Source organism: Felis catus, chromosome D2 (genome assembly GCF_018350175.1).
Source record: "Felis catus isolate Fca126 chromosome D2, F.catus_Fca126_mat1.0, whole genome shotgun sequence".
Taxonomy (NCBI): domain Eukaryota; kingdom Metazoa; phylum Chordata; class Mammalia; order Carnivora; family Felidae; genus Felis; species Felis catus.
In genome coordinates this window covers 20,418,741-20,438,134 of record NC_058378.1, presented here as the reverse complement: position 1 = coordinate 20,438,134, position 19,394 = coordinate 20,418,741, and the positions used below count along the sequence as shown (strand labels likewise).

The 19,394-nt window shown below is 38.0% G+C and overlaps 1 protein-coding gene across 3 annotated transcripts in view; it reads right to left on the bottom strand.

Annotated features, from left to right (window-relative positions):
• Positions 1 to 19,394, bottom strand: part of BICC1 (BicC family RNA binding protein 1) — a 287,579-nt gene that overhangs the window by 106,527 nt on the left and 161,658 nt on the right. For all 3 annotated transcript variants that reach the window (XM_011287385.4, XM_019813130.3, XM_019813131.3), the window contains exon 3: positions 5,764 to 5,833. In XM_011287385.4, the coding sequence (XP_011285687.2) occupies positions 5,764 to 5,833 (70 nt within the window). The remainder of the gene's footprint in view (positions 1 to 5,763; positions 5,834 to 19,394) is intronic.

Genomic DNA, 19,394 nt, shown 5'->3' with positions numbered 1-19,394 from the left:
AACTGTTAAATCTAACTCCTCCTGAAAAACAGGAGATGTTATCTACAAGAGTAAGGATAAGCCTAATTTAGCCTACTTTCAAATTACTGTAATTCCCAAGGATTGAAGCATTATGAAACTGATTATTATCAGTACTAATTATAATCAGTTGTACGTGGCAATGGTCACCGAAGGAATACTATATCTAAGGAAACCCTGGAATAAGGAAAGGTATTAAGAAAGGTACACTCTCACCGAGGTGGATTTGGGCTCTGAAAATAGACGTGAGTTCAAGTTTGGGGTCTGCTACCTACTAAACATAAAACCTTGGGCAAGTTATTCTATTTCATGTGCTTTAGTTTGTTTACCTATAAACTGAAAATATCACCATCTAAGTCATAGATTGCCCTGATCATTAAATAAGATTTTATATATATATATAGAATATTCAGCACAGTATGTGGCCCCAGCCAGTCTCAACAAACAGCAGTATTCAATATTATTGGTGATATGTCAATTATGTAACCAAACACTAACTAAAACAGCCACAACAGAGGCACCTGGGTGGCTCAGTCAGTTAAGCATCTGACTTCGGCTCAGGTCATGATCTCGCCGTCAATGCATTCGAGCCCGACTTCTGGCTCTGTGCTGACACTGTGGAGCCTGCAGCCTGAAGCCTGCTTTAGATTCTGTGTCTCCCTCTCTCTCTGCCCCTACCCTACTTGCGCTCTGTCTCTCAAAAATAAGTAAATGTTAAAATTTTTTTTTTATAAATAAAGCAGCCACAACAAAAACAACTCTGGCTGGAAGACAACCAGGAGGCTGCATCTTGTTAAGTTTCATTTACAAGCTTACTAGGAAAGGCAGAGAGTTTCATTCAGGTGCCCCATGAATGACAAAGATGAGGTCATTTCATCGTTTCCCTGAAGTTTCCTTTTACTACTCAGAACCACTGAAAGGAGCTTTAGACACACTGGTGTCAGCCAAAAATTATGTCACATTCATTCACTTAAAAGATCTATAGGAAAGACATTATTAGCATTTTTCATAATAGTAAATGCCACTCCTGTGTAAAGGCCATGATTTTAAACCTTTCTACTACACAGCACAGCTTAGTGGCTTACAACTCCATCTCTACCAGTGGTTTCACTTTAACCATGACTGAGCTGAACAGAGGTATCAGAAAATCTGCAAATACTTACTGAGTGCCAACTATGTACTGGTTACAGTGCTAAGGATACTCTTTACCCTTTGGGGAACTGATCACTTAGAACAGCATTCTCCAACCTGTCTTTGTCACTCATTTTACACCATGAGCTAGTAATATTTATATGTTTATATATACATGTAAATAGTGACATATATGACATAAAACAATACTCTTACACTCTGTTTTCTTTTCTAATCTAGTTGTATTTTTTATATGCTGGTTGTGATGACTAAAATAATTTTTGAGACAATAACTCACCACTGGAAACACTGTAGCATGGCACACCATGCCATGCCTCTTCTCTGTTCTCTGCCCCATTTGAGCAGTACAGTGTTAAAAGCCTCAACTAGTTCAATGTGAATGCTCAACAAAAGTGTACATACATTAAACATTTTCCTCTGGAAAAAATAAAATGAACAGTCTTCAATTTTTCTCAACCTAAGATTTCCTGTTACATATCACTTGTTCTGATGGAATGCAACCAAAAATAATAAAACCTAATTTTGATGATCCTCTTGTTTATTCCAGAAGGAAGAGAACAGCCAAACTTGGTGCCAAATCGCCTCGAAACCAGGACACATCAAGCAATTCAGCCACACCTCTCATTCCTGATCATTCTGGGGCATCCTGAATAGTCATAAAAGAAACAGTTTCTATCACTTCAACTCTGTAAGATGACAACTTCCCAGAACAAAAGACAATAAAGCTTCACTAATGCTGGCCACATTTATTTGGAATTTGGCATAAAAACTTTAAACAATTTTCACCCACATTTACAACTTTGCCAGTCTAGGAAGAAAGAGACTGATGAGCAAACTACGGACAAAAAGAAGACCATAAGAAAAATGTTTACCTTAATTAAGAGAGAACAAACTCATCTAGCATTGCATGCCACACAATCATAACAGTGTGATAAATTCTCATTATAAATCACTTTTATCTATTAAGGCAGGTCTGGAAGGACTTCTAGTTGGCAAAACAGTCAAACTTGTTCAAAATGCTATCTACACTTTAATGAAGCTGCATTTACTTTAAAATAGGCTGTGATTCAGAATAGCATATTAAAAATTTTAATGTGTGCCTGAAGTTATTCTGTTAGTAAGGTTTTACAGTATTAAACACCTTAATCCTTAAGTGCTGTCCTCAGAGACATAAACCACTGATTTTTCTATTCAAAGCAGAATATTCTAGTACTCTGAACCTAAGAGTTGGAAAGATTTTTATTTTCTTCCACTCAAAATAAATGTATGCTATATAGAAGAAATACTATATATTGCTTTATTTTTCTTCTTCATGACACCCCCATTAGGACAACCCTAGAATTGCTACTTCAATGTTAATTATATTGAATCTTAAATTCTTAGTTCTTTCTAGCTGTAATGAGAATCAACCTTCCAATAATTTCAAATCCTTATAAATTTTTTAAAGTTCCATAGTCCTTACTTAGTTTTGTATGACAAAACATGCCCTTTCCCAAAATGCCATGCTTACTAAGTGGAAATATTTCTAATACATTTTTTTCACTGTATTCTATATGGTTAAAGAGAATGGAGGAATAAAAGGGAATGAGAGAAGGACGAATGAGGGGTAGAGAGAGGGACAAATTTTACTCAAAATTATTCTTCACACAGGCACTGAACAATGGTTCATCACTCTAAACTTATTCATGCTAACTCCAAAGATGACAGAAACATAAAATGAATGAATCCATAAAAGTGCAGTTTTTGGAAACCAAGATGGACATTATCAAGAAAAAAAGGACTGACTGTTGAAGGACTTTTGCCTGTTTTTCAACAGCAATCATCACCCACTACCTTTCAACATGGTCTTCTCAGTAACTAAGTCATAGTATTTCCAAGTCAGATGGTGAGATTTTGGCTTACAAAGTCAGCTTAACCATAAAAGCCACCAAAGGAACTTGTTAGGTATATGTTTCCTAATCTCACCATAGACGTACTGAACCAGAATCTCCAGAGAAGAATCTGAATTTCTGAAGTGATGGCAAATTCAGGTAGTTGGCTTTTTGCCGTTCTGCCAGGCAGCTCCCTACCAGCAATTCAACCAAAGTAGCCATACAGCTACTCATTTGGCCACTCTACTAAAGGATTGATGGCTTAAAACATAAAGCATAGGACTAAATTCCAATGGGGTAAAGAAAGGGGCAGACTGGTAGCAGTAGCCATGAAAAATGTATCTCTAGGCTTATATGTGCAACCAATAAGATCAAAAGTCTAGAGAGTGAAATACAACACAATCCATGGGTATATTCTCTCTAGCATCATCTGGGGACTGTCTGTATATTCCAAGTCATCACACCACCATGGGATTTAGAATTTAATAACCATCTAAAACATGGCATGAATCCCTAGATACATTTATATTCTTGGATATCTTGAGTAGTAATACTTTAGAATAAAGAAGGTTTAAAATAAAGACTAACAACTGTTTTCTATACAACATTCAGAGGCAGATACCCACATCAAATGGGAGAACTGCCTTCAAAAGTGCCTCCTGCCATTTTCATTTTATTTTTACTTATTAAAAATCATAATTAAACAAATTTCATCTCTGAATTTAAAAAACTTTAACTTAATATAGGAATACACATATCAGGGATGTTAGCCAAAACTGATTCAGCAGCTGTGTGTTTAAGTAACAAGAGCAACTCAAATTCTGAATAGCAAATTCCTCTGAGGAAAACTTTTGATTTTTTCTCTCTTCCTTGAGCTCAATCTCTCTCTTTTGGCACATTCTACTCATCATACAGTACTGTGTACATTCATAGCACTTCATAAATAATAGAAAAATAAAATGATGTCTGTAGACATAGGCCTGGAGGGATCAATTCTTAGGCACAATTCCAATGGTTAACTTTAACCACGGGGAAATTATGCTAAACGCCCTCAAAACGTACTGCCGAAATATTTTTATTTTCAAAGAAAAATTTATAATCAAAATGTGGAATATAGTTGGCTATTCTGAATGGGTTAAGTGTGTCAATGACTGGAAACTAAGCTAAAACATTAACCTCATCTATTTTTCTCCATATTATCTAAAATCTCTAAAATTGTAACCACATTTTGAATAAAAAAATCAATTCCAAGTTTCTCATGATAATTGGGGGAAAACACAGCATGGGTAATGCAAGAGAATAAGCCATCTAAAATTATCTTAAATCATTTTAATATTCATGTTTCCTTGGGGATTTTTAGAGACTGATCAAATTACATTTTGATTGGGATAAGTAATGAAGTTCATCACATTTTTTAAGTAAAAATATCTGACAATAGGGAAAAAGAATCCAATTTATGCTCAAGTTCCAATTTATTCAAGTAGTAGGCTAGGAATTTTTAAATTGCCACAAACAACCAAACAGGTAGGTAATCCACTAATGAGTAATTTCTTCTTCAGCATGATGAGTATAAAACATCTCAACACACTGAAGATTGAGCATATATCCTACAGCACTTGGCAAATGCAAGGTGTATACTAGCTATGTAATTATACTTGGAAATTCACCATGCTTTCTTATGACTGGTGAGAACCCAGGCTTCCCAGTTCTTGCCACCACAATCAGTCCACTGAAGTCCCGCTAACAGTACTCACAACAACAACCGTAGAATAATTTACATTCCATGTGATGAGTAACTAATAAAATGAGATTAAAGGAAGGCATTCTAAACTAAAATAAGAAAAGAAATTGAGAAATCCCGCAATGTTTATTATTATTTAGCAATAAAAGTCATAGGGAGAAGGGGAAGCAAATATGAAACCAAACAGCAACAACAAAAAAACTAGACCACAACAGATAATGTTCAGCTTGCATAATCATTGTTTTTGAATTGTTTGATGGTATCTCTCATTATCTCCTAATGACTGTATACACAACAAAGTTTGTTGAGACTAAGGTTATACTTTGGAAAACAATTCATAAAAACATATACTGGCAGGTCACTTGAAACTACTATGTAACCTTGGAAGAAAATTCAAGGTGCCTATACTTCCATTCCTGACCATCCATGCATTGGATAGTGTGTTCTAGAACAAAGCAGAAGAAAGGCCACCCAAGGGAAATTCTCAGCCTAAAAGAGAAATGTAGCACATTCATCACTGTTTGACAGATGAAGAAGCGTGCAAGAAAGGAAATCTAAGGTTTGTACCACACTGGAAAGAAAAAAAAATTAGCTATTAAATCTGTGTGGTACAAAAAAAGATGCCTACTGTATAAACACTGGAAGTTTATGTATTGAAAACACTTTATTACACGTGGAGAGTTACCATTACTTATGGCCACTGAATGAAAGGGCATCACTGAAATCATAATTTGCTATGGTATCTCCTATAAAAACATTTCCATTATAACAAAATACTTAATTTTTTTGGTTGTTGGATAAAAGGCATAATTTTCAATTATGATAAGCCTTCCAAAATATTGCTATTACACAAATATTTTGGGACATATGTAGTAAGAATAAAGGTTGATTTTCTCCCGGCAAACTTCCAGGGTTTTTTTTTCCCAGTAATTCCAGTCTCCATTATCAAAGCCACCGATTGCACCATCTCTCATGATTTACCTTTCTTGGATTTGGCTCCAATCTTCAGTTTTGATGGCCAAGCAATCTGCGTATTTGTTTCCTCCATGATCTGTAACAAAAATTAAGAGAGAAAAATATTGATTCAATTAAGAGCTTGTATTTACAGTTAAGATTCTTCTAAAAAAATTATTTTCAAGTCTTTAGTCCCATGCTGATAAAGTGATCTCATCTTAAAATAATGCAAAAGAAAAACTTGGTGAAAAGAGATACTCATTTTTATAAGCCTTTAATCTATTAAAAATATTCAAGTATATTTTGTTACTCCCAGTGTTCCTCTCCGTGATGCTCCAGAATTTTAGCATAGAGACAACAAAACCAAAAGTACATGAACAAGTAATTGACCCCACTTGACGCCAGAACTCTCAGAGATGCTTGCGCTGAATAAAATTCCCCAAGACCATCGCCAACAGATTGCAACACACCAAACATAATCCTTGTAATACAAAACTACGTGGGCTAGGCCATACTAAATGAAGATTTTTTTTTTCTGGGAAAAAAAAATAACAACTTGCTCTGGTCACATTTGTATTTCATTAAAACTGATGAAAAACCTCTAAATACGACATCATGTCCTAAGGCTGCATTCCCATCATCCTTCGCCTAGTGCAAAATGGCATCTCTGCCCCAGTTCTTTTCCGCTTCCATGTAGCTAACACAGGCCAGGGGGCCTTGGACCCAAATGTGCCAAGGTGCAAGAACAAGTGAGGGAAACAACCACCACAGAGCTAAGGCAGTAGATGGCAATTAAAAAAGAATAACCAAAAAATGTTCATCCTTGTTCCTCTCTTATCACATGAATAAGACTAGATTAAGGTTTACTTTTGTACCATGAATACAAAATTCACCAAAGAAATTGATAGAGCAAACAACTAAACAAGTTAATAGGCAAATAACAGCAACTAGCATACATTAACCACTTCAAATAGTAGAGTAATATATACTTTTTAATATGGACTTAGTGTTAGTTAACTAAACAAACTAAAGGTGAAGACAACTAAACACAGTGAGATTAATAAAAAATACCTTTATCCCTTCAGCACAGTCTATGTCTTATGTAGACATAAGGCTACATGCTTAACATGTTAACGTGCACTGTACTTCACTTAATCCCCCTTTTCACAGCATAAAAGAACTTTCAGCAGATGTTTCAAACAGGCAGCTCACAGATGCACTTTGTCTACCCATCATAAGGTTTTTAAAATGTGAGCCAACATTTTTAACTCTGGGAATTTCACATAGAAATTAAGATTTCTGGTTCTCTGGAAAACTTGACAGATTAGCACCTGGAGCTCACATTCCCACATGGCAACACTTGGCTAGCACTGAGGACCAGATGCCCTCTTCCATCAGGTCCAGGAAGGTTCTGGGCTGTACCCCACAGCCCCCACTGGGTCTCTCACACTGAGGTCAAGAGCCACTTGCCATTATCATCACATTTGTGTTACTCACTTTCCATTTATCATGGTGTTTATACTGCTATTTTTCTCAGAGAAATATTTCTCTATACCTGTGTATCTCTATTAAAGACTGAAAAACAAAAATGAGATCACACAGTCCTCACTAAGTCAATGTACTGGCCTGGCCCTGAAAGTAGGTGAACTTGTTACCTCGACCCTCTAAGACCTGGACCTGCTTCTTCTCCTCCCATCTCATGTTGTCCTTGTTAATGTGCTCTAATCCATATTTCAAAATTAAGTAAATAAATATTATCCTCTTCAGTTTCTTCTGCTTCCCAGGAACATGCCAGCAGGCTTTCCCCATAGGGCTTCTGTGCCCACACTCACTCGCCCTTTTCCACTCCTGCATGACCCCAACTGGAATTCTTCCCATCTCTCTGTGCTGACTTCTCTCCTATCCCTTACTGTATTCTGAAATTCTCCTATTTTCTGTATTTACTTGTTTATAATCTGTCTCTGCAAAATAAAAGCTCTCTATCCTACACACAGCAAGCACAGGATATATTTGGGTAATAAATCTTCATAGCATGCTTACAAAGCAGACTTCTTTATTCCTCACACAGGTAGGAAGCAGTAGAGTGAAGATAAAAATGCCAGGCTATTTGTAAAGACCATATTTTAATGACCAAACCATACGGAACATAGGGTCTCTTTTTAAAACATGTATATATGCTTTAATATTTGTGCATAACAAGTGGCTTTAACATCCTACAAATATTTATCAAGAGCCTACCTAGGTTCCACAAGTGCCAGGACCCACAGCTATGAATAAGATACAACTCCTGGCATCCACAAGCTTACAGTCCAGTCAAGGACACAGATAAAAAAGCCAACCACTTAACAGTAAACCAGCTGCTAGCACAGGATCTGCTCACAAGGGCAGCTCACAGCCACTATCTTGAAAGGGCCAGTTAAGGGAGGTGGTTAATAAAGGTTCCCTAAAATATAATCTATAAAATCACTTAAGTCCTGAAGCCAAGTAAAAGTAAATGTCTGGGTAAGTTCAACAGTCACTGAATAAGGGGAGGAAGCTCCAATTAGGAGGGACTTCTCCTATAGTCCAGCTATATAGTTCCAGCTACTATACGTACATATATCTTCAAAGTGACTAAAAATTGATTCAGAATTTTCCTCTAAGTTGCTTTATGCCAAAGACATAAAATGGAAAAATGAGACCATACTATATATAATGCTGTTGGTGGGGAAGCATTATAATTTGCATACTTTTCTTTTTCTGAATTAAATAATTTGGCCATTTAATCCAGTAAATTATGTTGGGTGCCACAATTATAATATTACTATAGAGAAGTCTCCTTGTCAACATATGGTGGCAAGACATAACTTTCTAAAATCTTAATCATCTGCAGAAGTTCCTAGAAATCACCCTGCGTATTATCTTTTTATTAAATACCAATAGACGCTCCATGATAGAAAACAATATGCCAGAGATAATACCCTAGTAGTAAATAACAGCCATCAAGTCAAAATGCTACTTTACACACACTCCCTCTAAGCTTCCCACCAGTCTGGAGTCTCCACAACCTACCCGCCTCGACACTCTCTGTGAGGGGAAAAGAGACTATCCCAAGCTTAGTATCCCTAACTCTAAAACCAGAGTTTCATCTTCCACACCACATGCTCTCCAAAGTTCTATGACTGGCAGTCAATGTCAAACCTTACAGAGAAAACAAATTGCTAGTTGTTGGAATCTAGCACCTGTAGCTGACCTTCTCTCTATGTTTAGGGGGAAAAAAACAAACAAACAAAAAAAACCGACTCCAATGAATATCATGTGTAGCCAGTCAATGCCACCCACACAGGTCATTCACCAGGCTGCAGTCCCCATACAGAGCTCCAAATGGATGCCTTCTCAGACATCCCTTTATTTGTTCATCACTGTGTGTAATCTGGTCATTAAGAGAAGGAGTCAATACCAGCTCTGCCACTTTCTAGCTATCATTTTGGGCAAATTACTTTTATCAGCTTTTTATCCTCTGTATAATTATAATTATAGTACCTACTCATAGAATTGTTGTGAGGTTTTGATAAGAAAACATGTGGAAAACCTCAAACACAGAACATGGCCCACAGTGGTTGTTAGATAATATTAACCCCTGTGTTAATTACACATACATTACTTTTGGTCAGGCACCGTCCTGGAAACTAGGGATATGACAGCAAACAAGATGGTGCTTCCCTCCAGGATCTCATGGTCTAACAAGGGAGAGGACAGGTTAACCCAACATTATGTACTGTGTGTCAAGTTTCAGAATGAGACAGAGCAATATCAGAGTATATAGAGGGAGTCCTAGCCCAGTCATGGGCAGTCAAGGAAAGTTACCCCAAAGAAATGCCTATTAATGCTGTCACCTGAAGGAAGAGAAACAGCTAGCTGGATAAAAGGTAGGAGAAAGCATCCCACATAGAAGAGTGCATGTAGAAAGGTCAAGGGGTGCCTGGGTGGCTCAGTCGGTTAAGCATCCGACTTTGCCTCAGGTCACGATTTCACATCTCGTGGGTTTGAGCCCCGCATCAGGCTCTGTGCTGACAGCTCAGAGCCTGGAGCCTGCTTCAGATTCTGTGTCTCCCTCTCTCTTTGCCTCTCCCCTGCTCTCACTCTCTCTCTCAAAAATAAATAAACATAAAAAAAAGAAAGGTCTAGAAGGAAGAAGGGTAGGTACTCCAGAGGATTTGAGGGTGATTCAGTGTGGCTGAGGTGCTTCAAGGCTCACTTCATAAATCCAGGACAGCAAATGTGTCTCACGTCTTCTCCTCCCTCCTATGGATGTGCACATGGACATGCTCACAAAGACTTGAAGACGTGACATAAATCAAAGACATACAGGACCTGTGCTTGGCTACTGCTCACTACTCTAAGAACCAGGAAAGTAACTGCAAATAGAAAGAGGCAATACTTACTTCACTTTTAGGAAGTCAAAATTCCCCTTAGGAAGTTATCAATGAAGCTTTTTAAACTATCACCTCCAATGGCTCCAAGTCAGTTCCTACAGCACAGTCACTGCATTAGTTGGTTTTAGCCTCAGCCAGTTATGGAATAGTAGAGTGTGAAAGGGCCTCTAATCAGGGGTTGGAGGAAGACCAGTTCTCTGGTGGGAGTGTTGGGGGAGGATGGTCCAGGAAGGCCAGGACTGAAGCTGGATTACCAGAGCAGGGGCTGAAGCATGAGCCCCGGTAGAAGAGGACGTAGACTGCAGGGTGCAGAGGCAGAAATCAGGGCACTAAGCAAGTGAAAGGCTCTGTGTACAGCAAGCTACTTTTTAAAAAGATGTCCTAAATGGACATCAAGACAAATAGGAAGGTAAATCAAGGTAAATAAGGGAGCTGGAAAAGGTGAGGTCCAGAAGCTGAGGCCTGAAATCAAAGAAGCAACAAAACCTCTGGGAAGAAAATGACTCTCTTATGTCTCAAAAAAGGAAAAAAAAAGAAATTCTAAAGTGACTTCCAGCTAGCTTTTTTAAAACAATCTTATTATGGCCTTGTTTCTACCTTCACAAAATCAAAGCCCAAAGAACACACTACTAATTTTGAATCATTTTCTATACACATTAAATCACACTTTAAATATTTTAAAGACTTATATTAACTCATTATTCTGGATGATGTACATTAATAAAGCAGCTAAAGGAGATCAGTGGAAAAACTGGGATTTCTCCTAGAGGAAAAAAGCGGCGGTGGTGGGGCGGGGGGGGGGGGGGGAGCAGCTAGAAAGCTTACAGATGAGTTACATATATTTTTTAAGATGTCCCTGGGCTTCCAGACAACCCTGACGTAAGTGCTTACTTTCCATTTCAAAGAGGCCATGTCTGCCTTGATTAAGAGCTCTGGTGTAGATACAAGTGATATAAATTTCACTGAGTAGACTGGGTTGTTGACTAGTGATGTTTAAAGTGTTAAAGTGATGTTTTTTAAAAATCACAGAAATGGGACCACTAAAGCAGTTAATCTTAAGGATCTCATAATGGATGAAAACACTGACACCTTTCCAAAAAAACATTATATACTTTCCACAATTCAATTAATTTCTACAAGGAAATCACTTTACAGAAACCCATGTTATGCCCTAATTCTTAAACAAGTCAGGATATTGTCCAAAATGTTCAATTTGCATTCAAGGAATAATTCAATTAAGTGGCTAACAGTGACCGACCCCTCTCCAAAAAAAATAAGATGTGTGAAATTTGAACTGAAAGTTGGGAAACACACTTAAAATGGCTAATGCTTCCTTGTAGAGCAAGGACCCCATGCATTATCATGGCAGTTAAGCAAATGCTTTGGTGTGCAAACCACAAAATCTCCAAGAAGAAAATGATTATCTTCTGTCTCAGGGAGAAAAATCCTGGAGTTCCAGCTAGTTTTCTTGGTTTTCTTTTTAATATCATTGCCCTGGTTTCTACCTTCAAAAAAAAAATCAAAGCTCAAATGTTTACTGAATCATTTTCAGTAAACACTAAATGACACCTTAAATATTTATTCTAACTCATAATTCTGGGTGCTATATGTTTAAGCCATTTCAAATATGTTAATTTCAACTTCAGGACACCTCCATTGTCAAGAGTATCTTCTCAATTCTGTCAATTTCAGCTAGGTTTCTTTATTTCATTATAAGCAGCAATTCTATATGTCATGAGGAGAGAGGAGATTTTAGAGGAGCTTATCTAAAGATGAAATATTTTGAAAAATAACTATTTTAAGTTTATGTTGTCAAACTTGCTCTACTCATTACTAACAGAGGATTAATAATGGAAATGTAATTTAATTCTTATGCTAATTTCAGATCTGAGGAACAGAAATATTTACAGTAACAAAAGTATTTAACCCAAGAATATCAATTTTGAAACATATAAAGCAATTAAGATTGTTGACATCAGAAAGAATATATACTTTTTAGTTCATCTTTAATAGTTACTCTTTCATGGGGCACCTGCTCAGTCAGTTTCAGTCAATTAAGCATCTGTTCCTTGATTTCAACTCAGGTCATGACCTCACAGTTCACGAGGTTGAGCCCTGCATTAGGCTCCTCGCTGACGGCACGGAGCCTGCTTGGGATTCTCTGTTTCCCTCTCTCTCTGCCCCTCCTCTGCTCATGTGTGCATTCTCTCTCTCAAATAAACTTAAAATATTTTTTTTAAATAAAAACCAAATAAAAGTTACTTTTTCATGATGAAAAACGTGATGAAGATAGTATCCTGTGGATATGTAACAGCTCTGTTAACATCTTTTTAATTCATATTTGTATTTTGTAAATAGGGCATAACGTACCCTGATCAAAGAGTAATAGTACTGTTTTTTTTATATTAAAAAGGTACCTAATAAACAAGGAATCATATATTCCTGTTTTGGTTTTAGTTTCTATGGGGAGTATGAGAAGGAAAGTTGGCAAGGGAGCATAATGTTTACATGGCCTGGAATTTTAAATTTTTTTAATTGGAAGAAAGTTCTATCAGCTATTGAAAAAAATTTCATCACAGATTTATTTACAAGGGATAATTTAAGTAATTTCACTTAGCCAAAATATTTTGCCAAAATTAGAATAAAATAAATAAGTTAAAATCCAATTAAAATCTACATGGAGTTGCATCCATGATAAAAAAACAATTATTTATATTCTTCAATGCTCAAGTCATAATGAATGTTTTTTTCCATCTCCAACAAATTCCATATTAATACACCATGTGGAAAGAGAACATATCTACCAATATTCACTATACTACAGATTCTGCAAGTTTGCAGCAATTACAGGATAATATCTTACAGATGATGGAAACCTTTGCCAAACCAACAATTCTACTAACATGCTTATTTCACCAAATTCTTCAACCCAGACATAAAGTTAAAAATCCACAGGTAAGTAAACACAGCATCTCAGATCAACCAACGACAAGTCTATTTACGCTGACTTTACTCGAAATATTTATTCTTGGACCAGGAAAAGAACACTGAACACTCTAACTTGACATTTATACTCTATTGAAAATTCATCATTCAAAATGGCTACCAGCTGGGAGCCATCTGCAGCCTGCTTCCCCAAAAAACTAGCTCATCTGTGATTCTAGTTTCCTTTTATCAATAGAGAAATAGGTCTATCCTCATGGAGAAGGCTGTTTCAAGTTACTTCAGGTACTAATGGGTTGTGAGTCAATTTGCTGCATTTCACAATGAAAGGAGCTACGTGAGAAAAGAGCCAACTAGAAAGCCCTGAAAAGTGGAGATGGGAAAGTAGTGAACTTCTCACACGAGGGGGTGTCTAAAAGCTGGGGATGTTTATTTTGCTGAGACATTAGCAGGCTCTGTTGTATTTCATTTTAAATCCATGAAATACATCTCACCAATTCAGTTATTTGTCATCTTCAGAACAATTCCTCACATTTGTCTAATATTCTTATACATTTCCCATGTATTCCTCACAATAATCTTAGAAATCAGATAAGTGTAACCTATTTTGCAGATAGGCATGTGGCAAAGTCCAGTGAGAATCTAAATCACATGACTCCCTGGCAAGGGAAATTTCTGCCCCACTTGGCTTACAAAGTAAGTGAAAAATACCACATATTTATGGAGCGGGGGGGGGGGGGGGGGGGGAGGGGGAGGGGAGACATCTGAAAGCCCAACCTCCCAGAATTCCACCATGAAGTGCTCACTAGCAGCAGAGTGCCTGCTCCTCAACACTCTGATTAACTAATGACAGAATAATCCAGAGATAGCCCCAGAATGGTTCAATCCAGGAAAGGATCACCACCTCCATGAACATATGCAGCATATCGGATGCATTTTGGCTGTCACAATGACACAACAGAGGGCCACACTGGCACTCACTGGCCAGGGCTACAGAAGCTGAACTTCCAACAAAGAGCAGGACAAACCCACTCAAGATGTCCATATACACATCCTGGCTTGGCACAGTTCCAAGAGGCATAAAGTTGCCATAGCTTAGGTAAATGGTGCCAATCCCTCAACAAGACAAGATTACATTCCAGTTAACAAAGTACATTAATTGTGAGTAGTTGCATCAAATACACATTCTGCTGCCCTCTCTTTCCGGATACAAATCACTACATCTTTATCACTGACCAGTCATGCCACTTCTTTCAAAGTCTGTGGGGGATTACTCACTGCACATCTGTAATCAGTTCATGCACAGATGGCAGACCAAGAAGTTGTACTGACTCCTTGTCTCCCAAGGTAAGAAACAATGACATTTTATAAAAAATGGATAATCAAAAGTGGAAACTGGCCAACCACGATGAAAGTACAGCAAACAAACAGTGATATTGGAAGTGAAATCTGAGTCAAATGTCAGGGGTACAGAATCTGGGATGCTGGGAATGAAGACACCACAGCTATTAGAGAGGCTGTGATACGCAGCCAGAGGAAACTCAGTGCATACAAGCCTAGTGACATAAATAATGAAAGTGGTTGTGACAAAGAGGAGCTGATGCTGGCAAAATACTACACATTAAAGAAACTCTGGGAGATATTTCACAACTTTCAAAGTACAAAGGATGACATGTTGGAGTCGGATTTAGACTTAGTTACCAAGGCACAGAAAAGATGCTCCCTCAGTATCATACGCTATACAATAAAAAAAGCACTGTTTCAACTATTCTTTTTCCTTAATTATTTTAATGTGTATTTATTTTTGAGAGAGAGAGAGACAGACAGAGTGTGAGCAGCAGAGGGGCAGAAAGGGAAGAAGGCACAGAACCGGAAGCAGGCTCCAGACTCCCAGCTGTCAGCACAGAGTCTGACACAGGGCTCGAACTCATGAACTGTGAGGTCATGATCTGAGCCGAAGTTGGACGCTTAACCAACTAAGCCATCCAGGTGCCCCAAGTTCCAACTATTTTTGACAAGTTTTTTACCAAAAAAAAAAAAAAAAAAAGAAATACATTCATTCTCAATATTTCTAACATTTAAATACAGTGCATTAAATAATTGGCTTTAATATCTTCATTTTCCTATACATTTATCACTAACAGAAACTTTTAATATTTTCACAAAAATGTTTAGAAGGTTGAACATGTTTAGAACATGTTTAAAAATGTTTAGAACAATGAACATCATTCAAGTTTCCCAGTGATGACTGAAAGCACTCTGCAGTTTCAGCTTGCACAGTCATTTTTATGGTCCCACGTTGCTGTGCAAGTTGAGGACTACCTTTTATGCCCTATTGAGAATAACTGATAAGGGGCTTCACACTGTTCCAACCATAGGCAAGCTTAAATAATTCATTTCTAGAAGTTCAGAGAACTACCCCTTATCAACCAAAATCTAGCTCAAATATACCCTCCACTCTGAACACTCTCCCAACCCTCCTGGCCAGAAGTCATCTTTCTCTCTCTCCTCCCCACTCTAACTTTGTTGTGGCAACATTATAGTACTTATTTCTTTGCTTGTTTTTCCAATCCCACCAATAAAGTGGCCTCCCAATGGCCAACAAACTGTATCTTGTTCACTTCTAAACATTTGAATCTAGCACTTAGGATCGAAGAAGCATTGTTAAAATACAGTGGAGATAAGAAAGGTCAAAAGGAGAGGCAACAATTATCTAAGACTTTCCAATTACTTGGCACTTAGTAAATCAGACAGAGTAGAGCAGCTCCATCTACACAGTCTCCTTTAACTCATACAAAAAATGGTATCTGTTAGGAATCTGCTTATCAAAATAAATGAACTAAGTCAATATTCCTTAAATGAAAGTAAATTCTGTATCACTGACAGAATTCATTCTCCCAGGGTATGTCTGCATACTAATGGATAAAGAAACTCTCCAACTAAAATGTCTGAGGTGGAGAAGTACAGTGAGTGGCAAGCTGGGCCAAGTATGGGTTGTGGACAGTGGGAAGCCTAAGTTCTGTCATTTCCACTCTAGCCTATGGCTGGCACAGGCTCAGGGGCCCGCATCTGCCCATTGTAAAAGATGAGCCAGATTTCTGTATTAAGTCTCCTGATTTTCTAAAAATTTTTTTTAATATTAATTTTTGAGAGACAGAGACAGAGCACGAGCGGTGAGGGGCAGAAAGAGAGAAGGAGACACAGAATCTGAAGCAGGCTCCAGGATCTGAGCTGTCAGCACAGAGCCTGAAGCAGGGCTTGAACCCATGAACTGCAAGATCATGACCTGAACTGAAGTCACACACTCAACTGACTGAACCACCCAGGTGCCCTAAATCTCCTGATTTCTAAATGTGACCTATTTCAATTATTTAAAAAACACTGTGGGCCAGAGAAAGCATGGACCCTACTACTTTCTGACCTGTGCTCCAAACCAACAAGAATTTTCATGGGGTATGAGTGGGTTATTTGTAATGATCTATGTTAATGAAGAACAGGTTTCTTGGTTCCCCAGGGACATAAGGATCTGTAATTCTTAATGCTATTTCATTCCCCAACTATCACTTTATTATAATTTCCCAGAAAGTTTAAATATACTTTATCATATCTATTATCACAAGTGTATAATAAAAAGGTTAAACCTGAACTATCTAACTTGTATATAACTTGAATATAGTGGTTTAATAGTACATATCTTGGGGAAAAAATGTAATAGTATTGATATCTCTAACAAAATCAAGTTACCAAACTTTGATTGTTAACTTCCTAGCCTCTAATTTTTCATAAGCCCATTATTCTAGTTACATGATTTCACATTATATGCTTTTTTAGGCAACACATTTACCATCCACATCACCTTAATCTTCTTCAAGCAAACAATCCTACTTAGCTCAGTAAACCCCAGTAGGATTAATGCTGACTGGTAATGACAGATTAGCACAAAAGCAGATCTATAATGGCATCCCTAAGACATTAATAAGATAAAATTCTATGCAGGCTGTACTGGGTAAATAGGAAACGAAGTACTAGGTTTGAGAGAAGTTTGCTTTAAAAAAGGAATAATGAAGAGGTACATATTGGTTATGCTACTATTGTAACAACTCCAAATGTCAGTTGATGAACACAAAAGTTCCTCTCTCCTGTTAAATGGACTGCATAGGTCAGCAAAGGGCTTGGTTTTCCACAGTCATTCAGCGAGCCAAGCTTATGGAGGCCTTTCCATTTTATGGCTGCCCATCTAGAATCCATGGCCTCCTATCTCCCTTTGGAAGAAAAATAGGAAGAATCCTGTGCCGAACTTTTACTACCTTGGCCTCAAAGAAAAACACATTACCTCCCTCACATTCCATTGACCATAACTACACACATAGCTCTACCAATTCAAAAGGAGCTGGGTCATGCAGGGGGCAATTAGAGTATTTGCTGGGCATTACTGTCTCTGCCAGATGGTTCTTTATTTTTTAAGTTTATTTCCTTATTTTGAGAGAGAGAGAGAGAGAGAGAGAGAGAGAGAGAGAGAGACATGGACGGACAGGCAAGGAGAGGCAGAGAAACAAGGAGAGAGAGAATCTCAAGCAGTCTCCTCACCATCCGCACAGAGCCCAGTGTGGGGCTCAAACTCACAAACTGCAAGACCATGACCTGAGCCAAAATTAAGGGCTGGAAGCTTAACTGACTGAGCTACCCAGTCGCCTCTGCCAGATGGTTCTTTTAAAAGCTTCAACATCATATAGTAAAACCTACTCTTGCTCCTTTCAGAATCCAGACTTGTACACATAACCTCCTAAACATATCTCTGCCTTGATATCCCACCAGCTCCTTAGACATGTTTAAACTGTGCACAATCTTCTCCACACAACAGGACATTTTAAGTTGTCTATCCAGGATCCAGGAATCAACCTGGTTATCTAATAGAGTGATGCCACTCCTAATGCCAGGGAGAATAGGCATGAATCGGGGCGCCTGGGTGGCGCAGTCGGTTGGGCATGCGACTTCAGCCAGGTCATGATCTCGCGGTCCGGGAGTTCGAGCCCCGCATCGGGCTCTGGGCTGATGGCTCGGAGCCTGGAGCCTGTTTCCGATTCTGTGTCTCCCTCTCTCTCTGCCCCTCCCCTGTTCATGCTCTGTCTCTCTCTGTCCCAAAAATAAATAAACGTTGGAAAAAAAAAATTAAAAAAAAAAAGAATAGGCATGAATAGGCATGAACCTAAAACTCAACAACAACAAAATAAACTAAGCAACTTGACCCCAAAATGGGCAGACCTGAATAGACTTTTCTCCAACAAAGATATACAAATGGCTGATAAGCACATGAAAAGATGCTCGACACCACTGATCATTACAGAAGTGGAAATCAAAAGTATAAACAGCATCTCACACCCATTAAGATGTCTACTATCACACACAAAAAAAGCAGAAAGTGCATGCTGACAAGGATGTGGATAAATTAGAACTCTTGTGCACAGTTGGTAGGAATGTAAAATGGTACAGCTGCTGTTGAAAACAGCAATGTGGAACATGGAACACCAAGAGCAATTCATCAAAAAATTAAAAATATAATTAGCACATTATCTAGCAATTTCACTTCTGGTTATACACCCAAAAACTGAAATCAGAGTCGCATAGAGATATTTATACATCCACATTCATAGTAGAGCTATTCATGACAGTTAAAATGTGGAAATGTAATACAAGTGTCCATCGATGGATGAATGGAAAAGCAAAATGTGGTACATGCATACAATGGAACAGTATGAGGCCTTATAAAGGAAGGAAATTCTAACATATCTACAACATGGATGAACCTTGAGGCATTATGCTAAGTAAAACAAGCCAGTCACAAAAATACAAATACTGTATGATTCCATTTCATGAGAAAATTTACCTCAAGTTGTCAAAATCATAGAGACAAAAAGTAGAATTGTGGCTTGTTTTCAGGGGCTACAGGGAGGGGGCAATGAGGATTTATTAATGGGTACAGAGTTTCAGTTTTACAAGATGCGAAAAGCTATGGGGATGGCTGCTGGTGATAGTTGAACAACAATATGTTTTTATTACCACTGGACACTTAAAAATGGTTAAGATGGTAAATTTTATGTTATGTGGATTTTACCACAATTAAAAGAAGAGGAGTGGCTGGGTGGTTCAGCCAATTGAGCATCCAACTCTTGATTTAAGCTCAAGTAATGATCCCAGAGTCATGGAATCGAACCCTGTGTCAGGCTCTGTGCTGAGCATGGGGCCTTAAGATTCTCTCTCTCTCAGGGCCCCTGGGTGGTTCAGTTGGTTAAGCGTCCAACT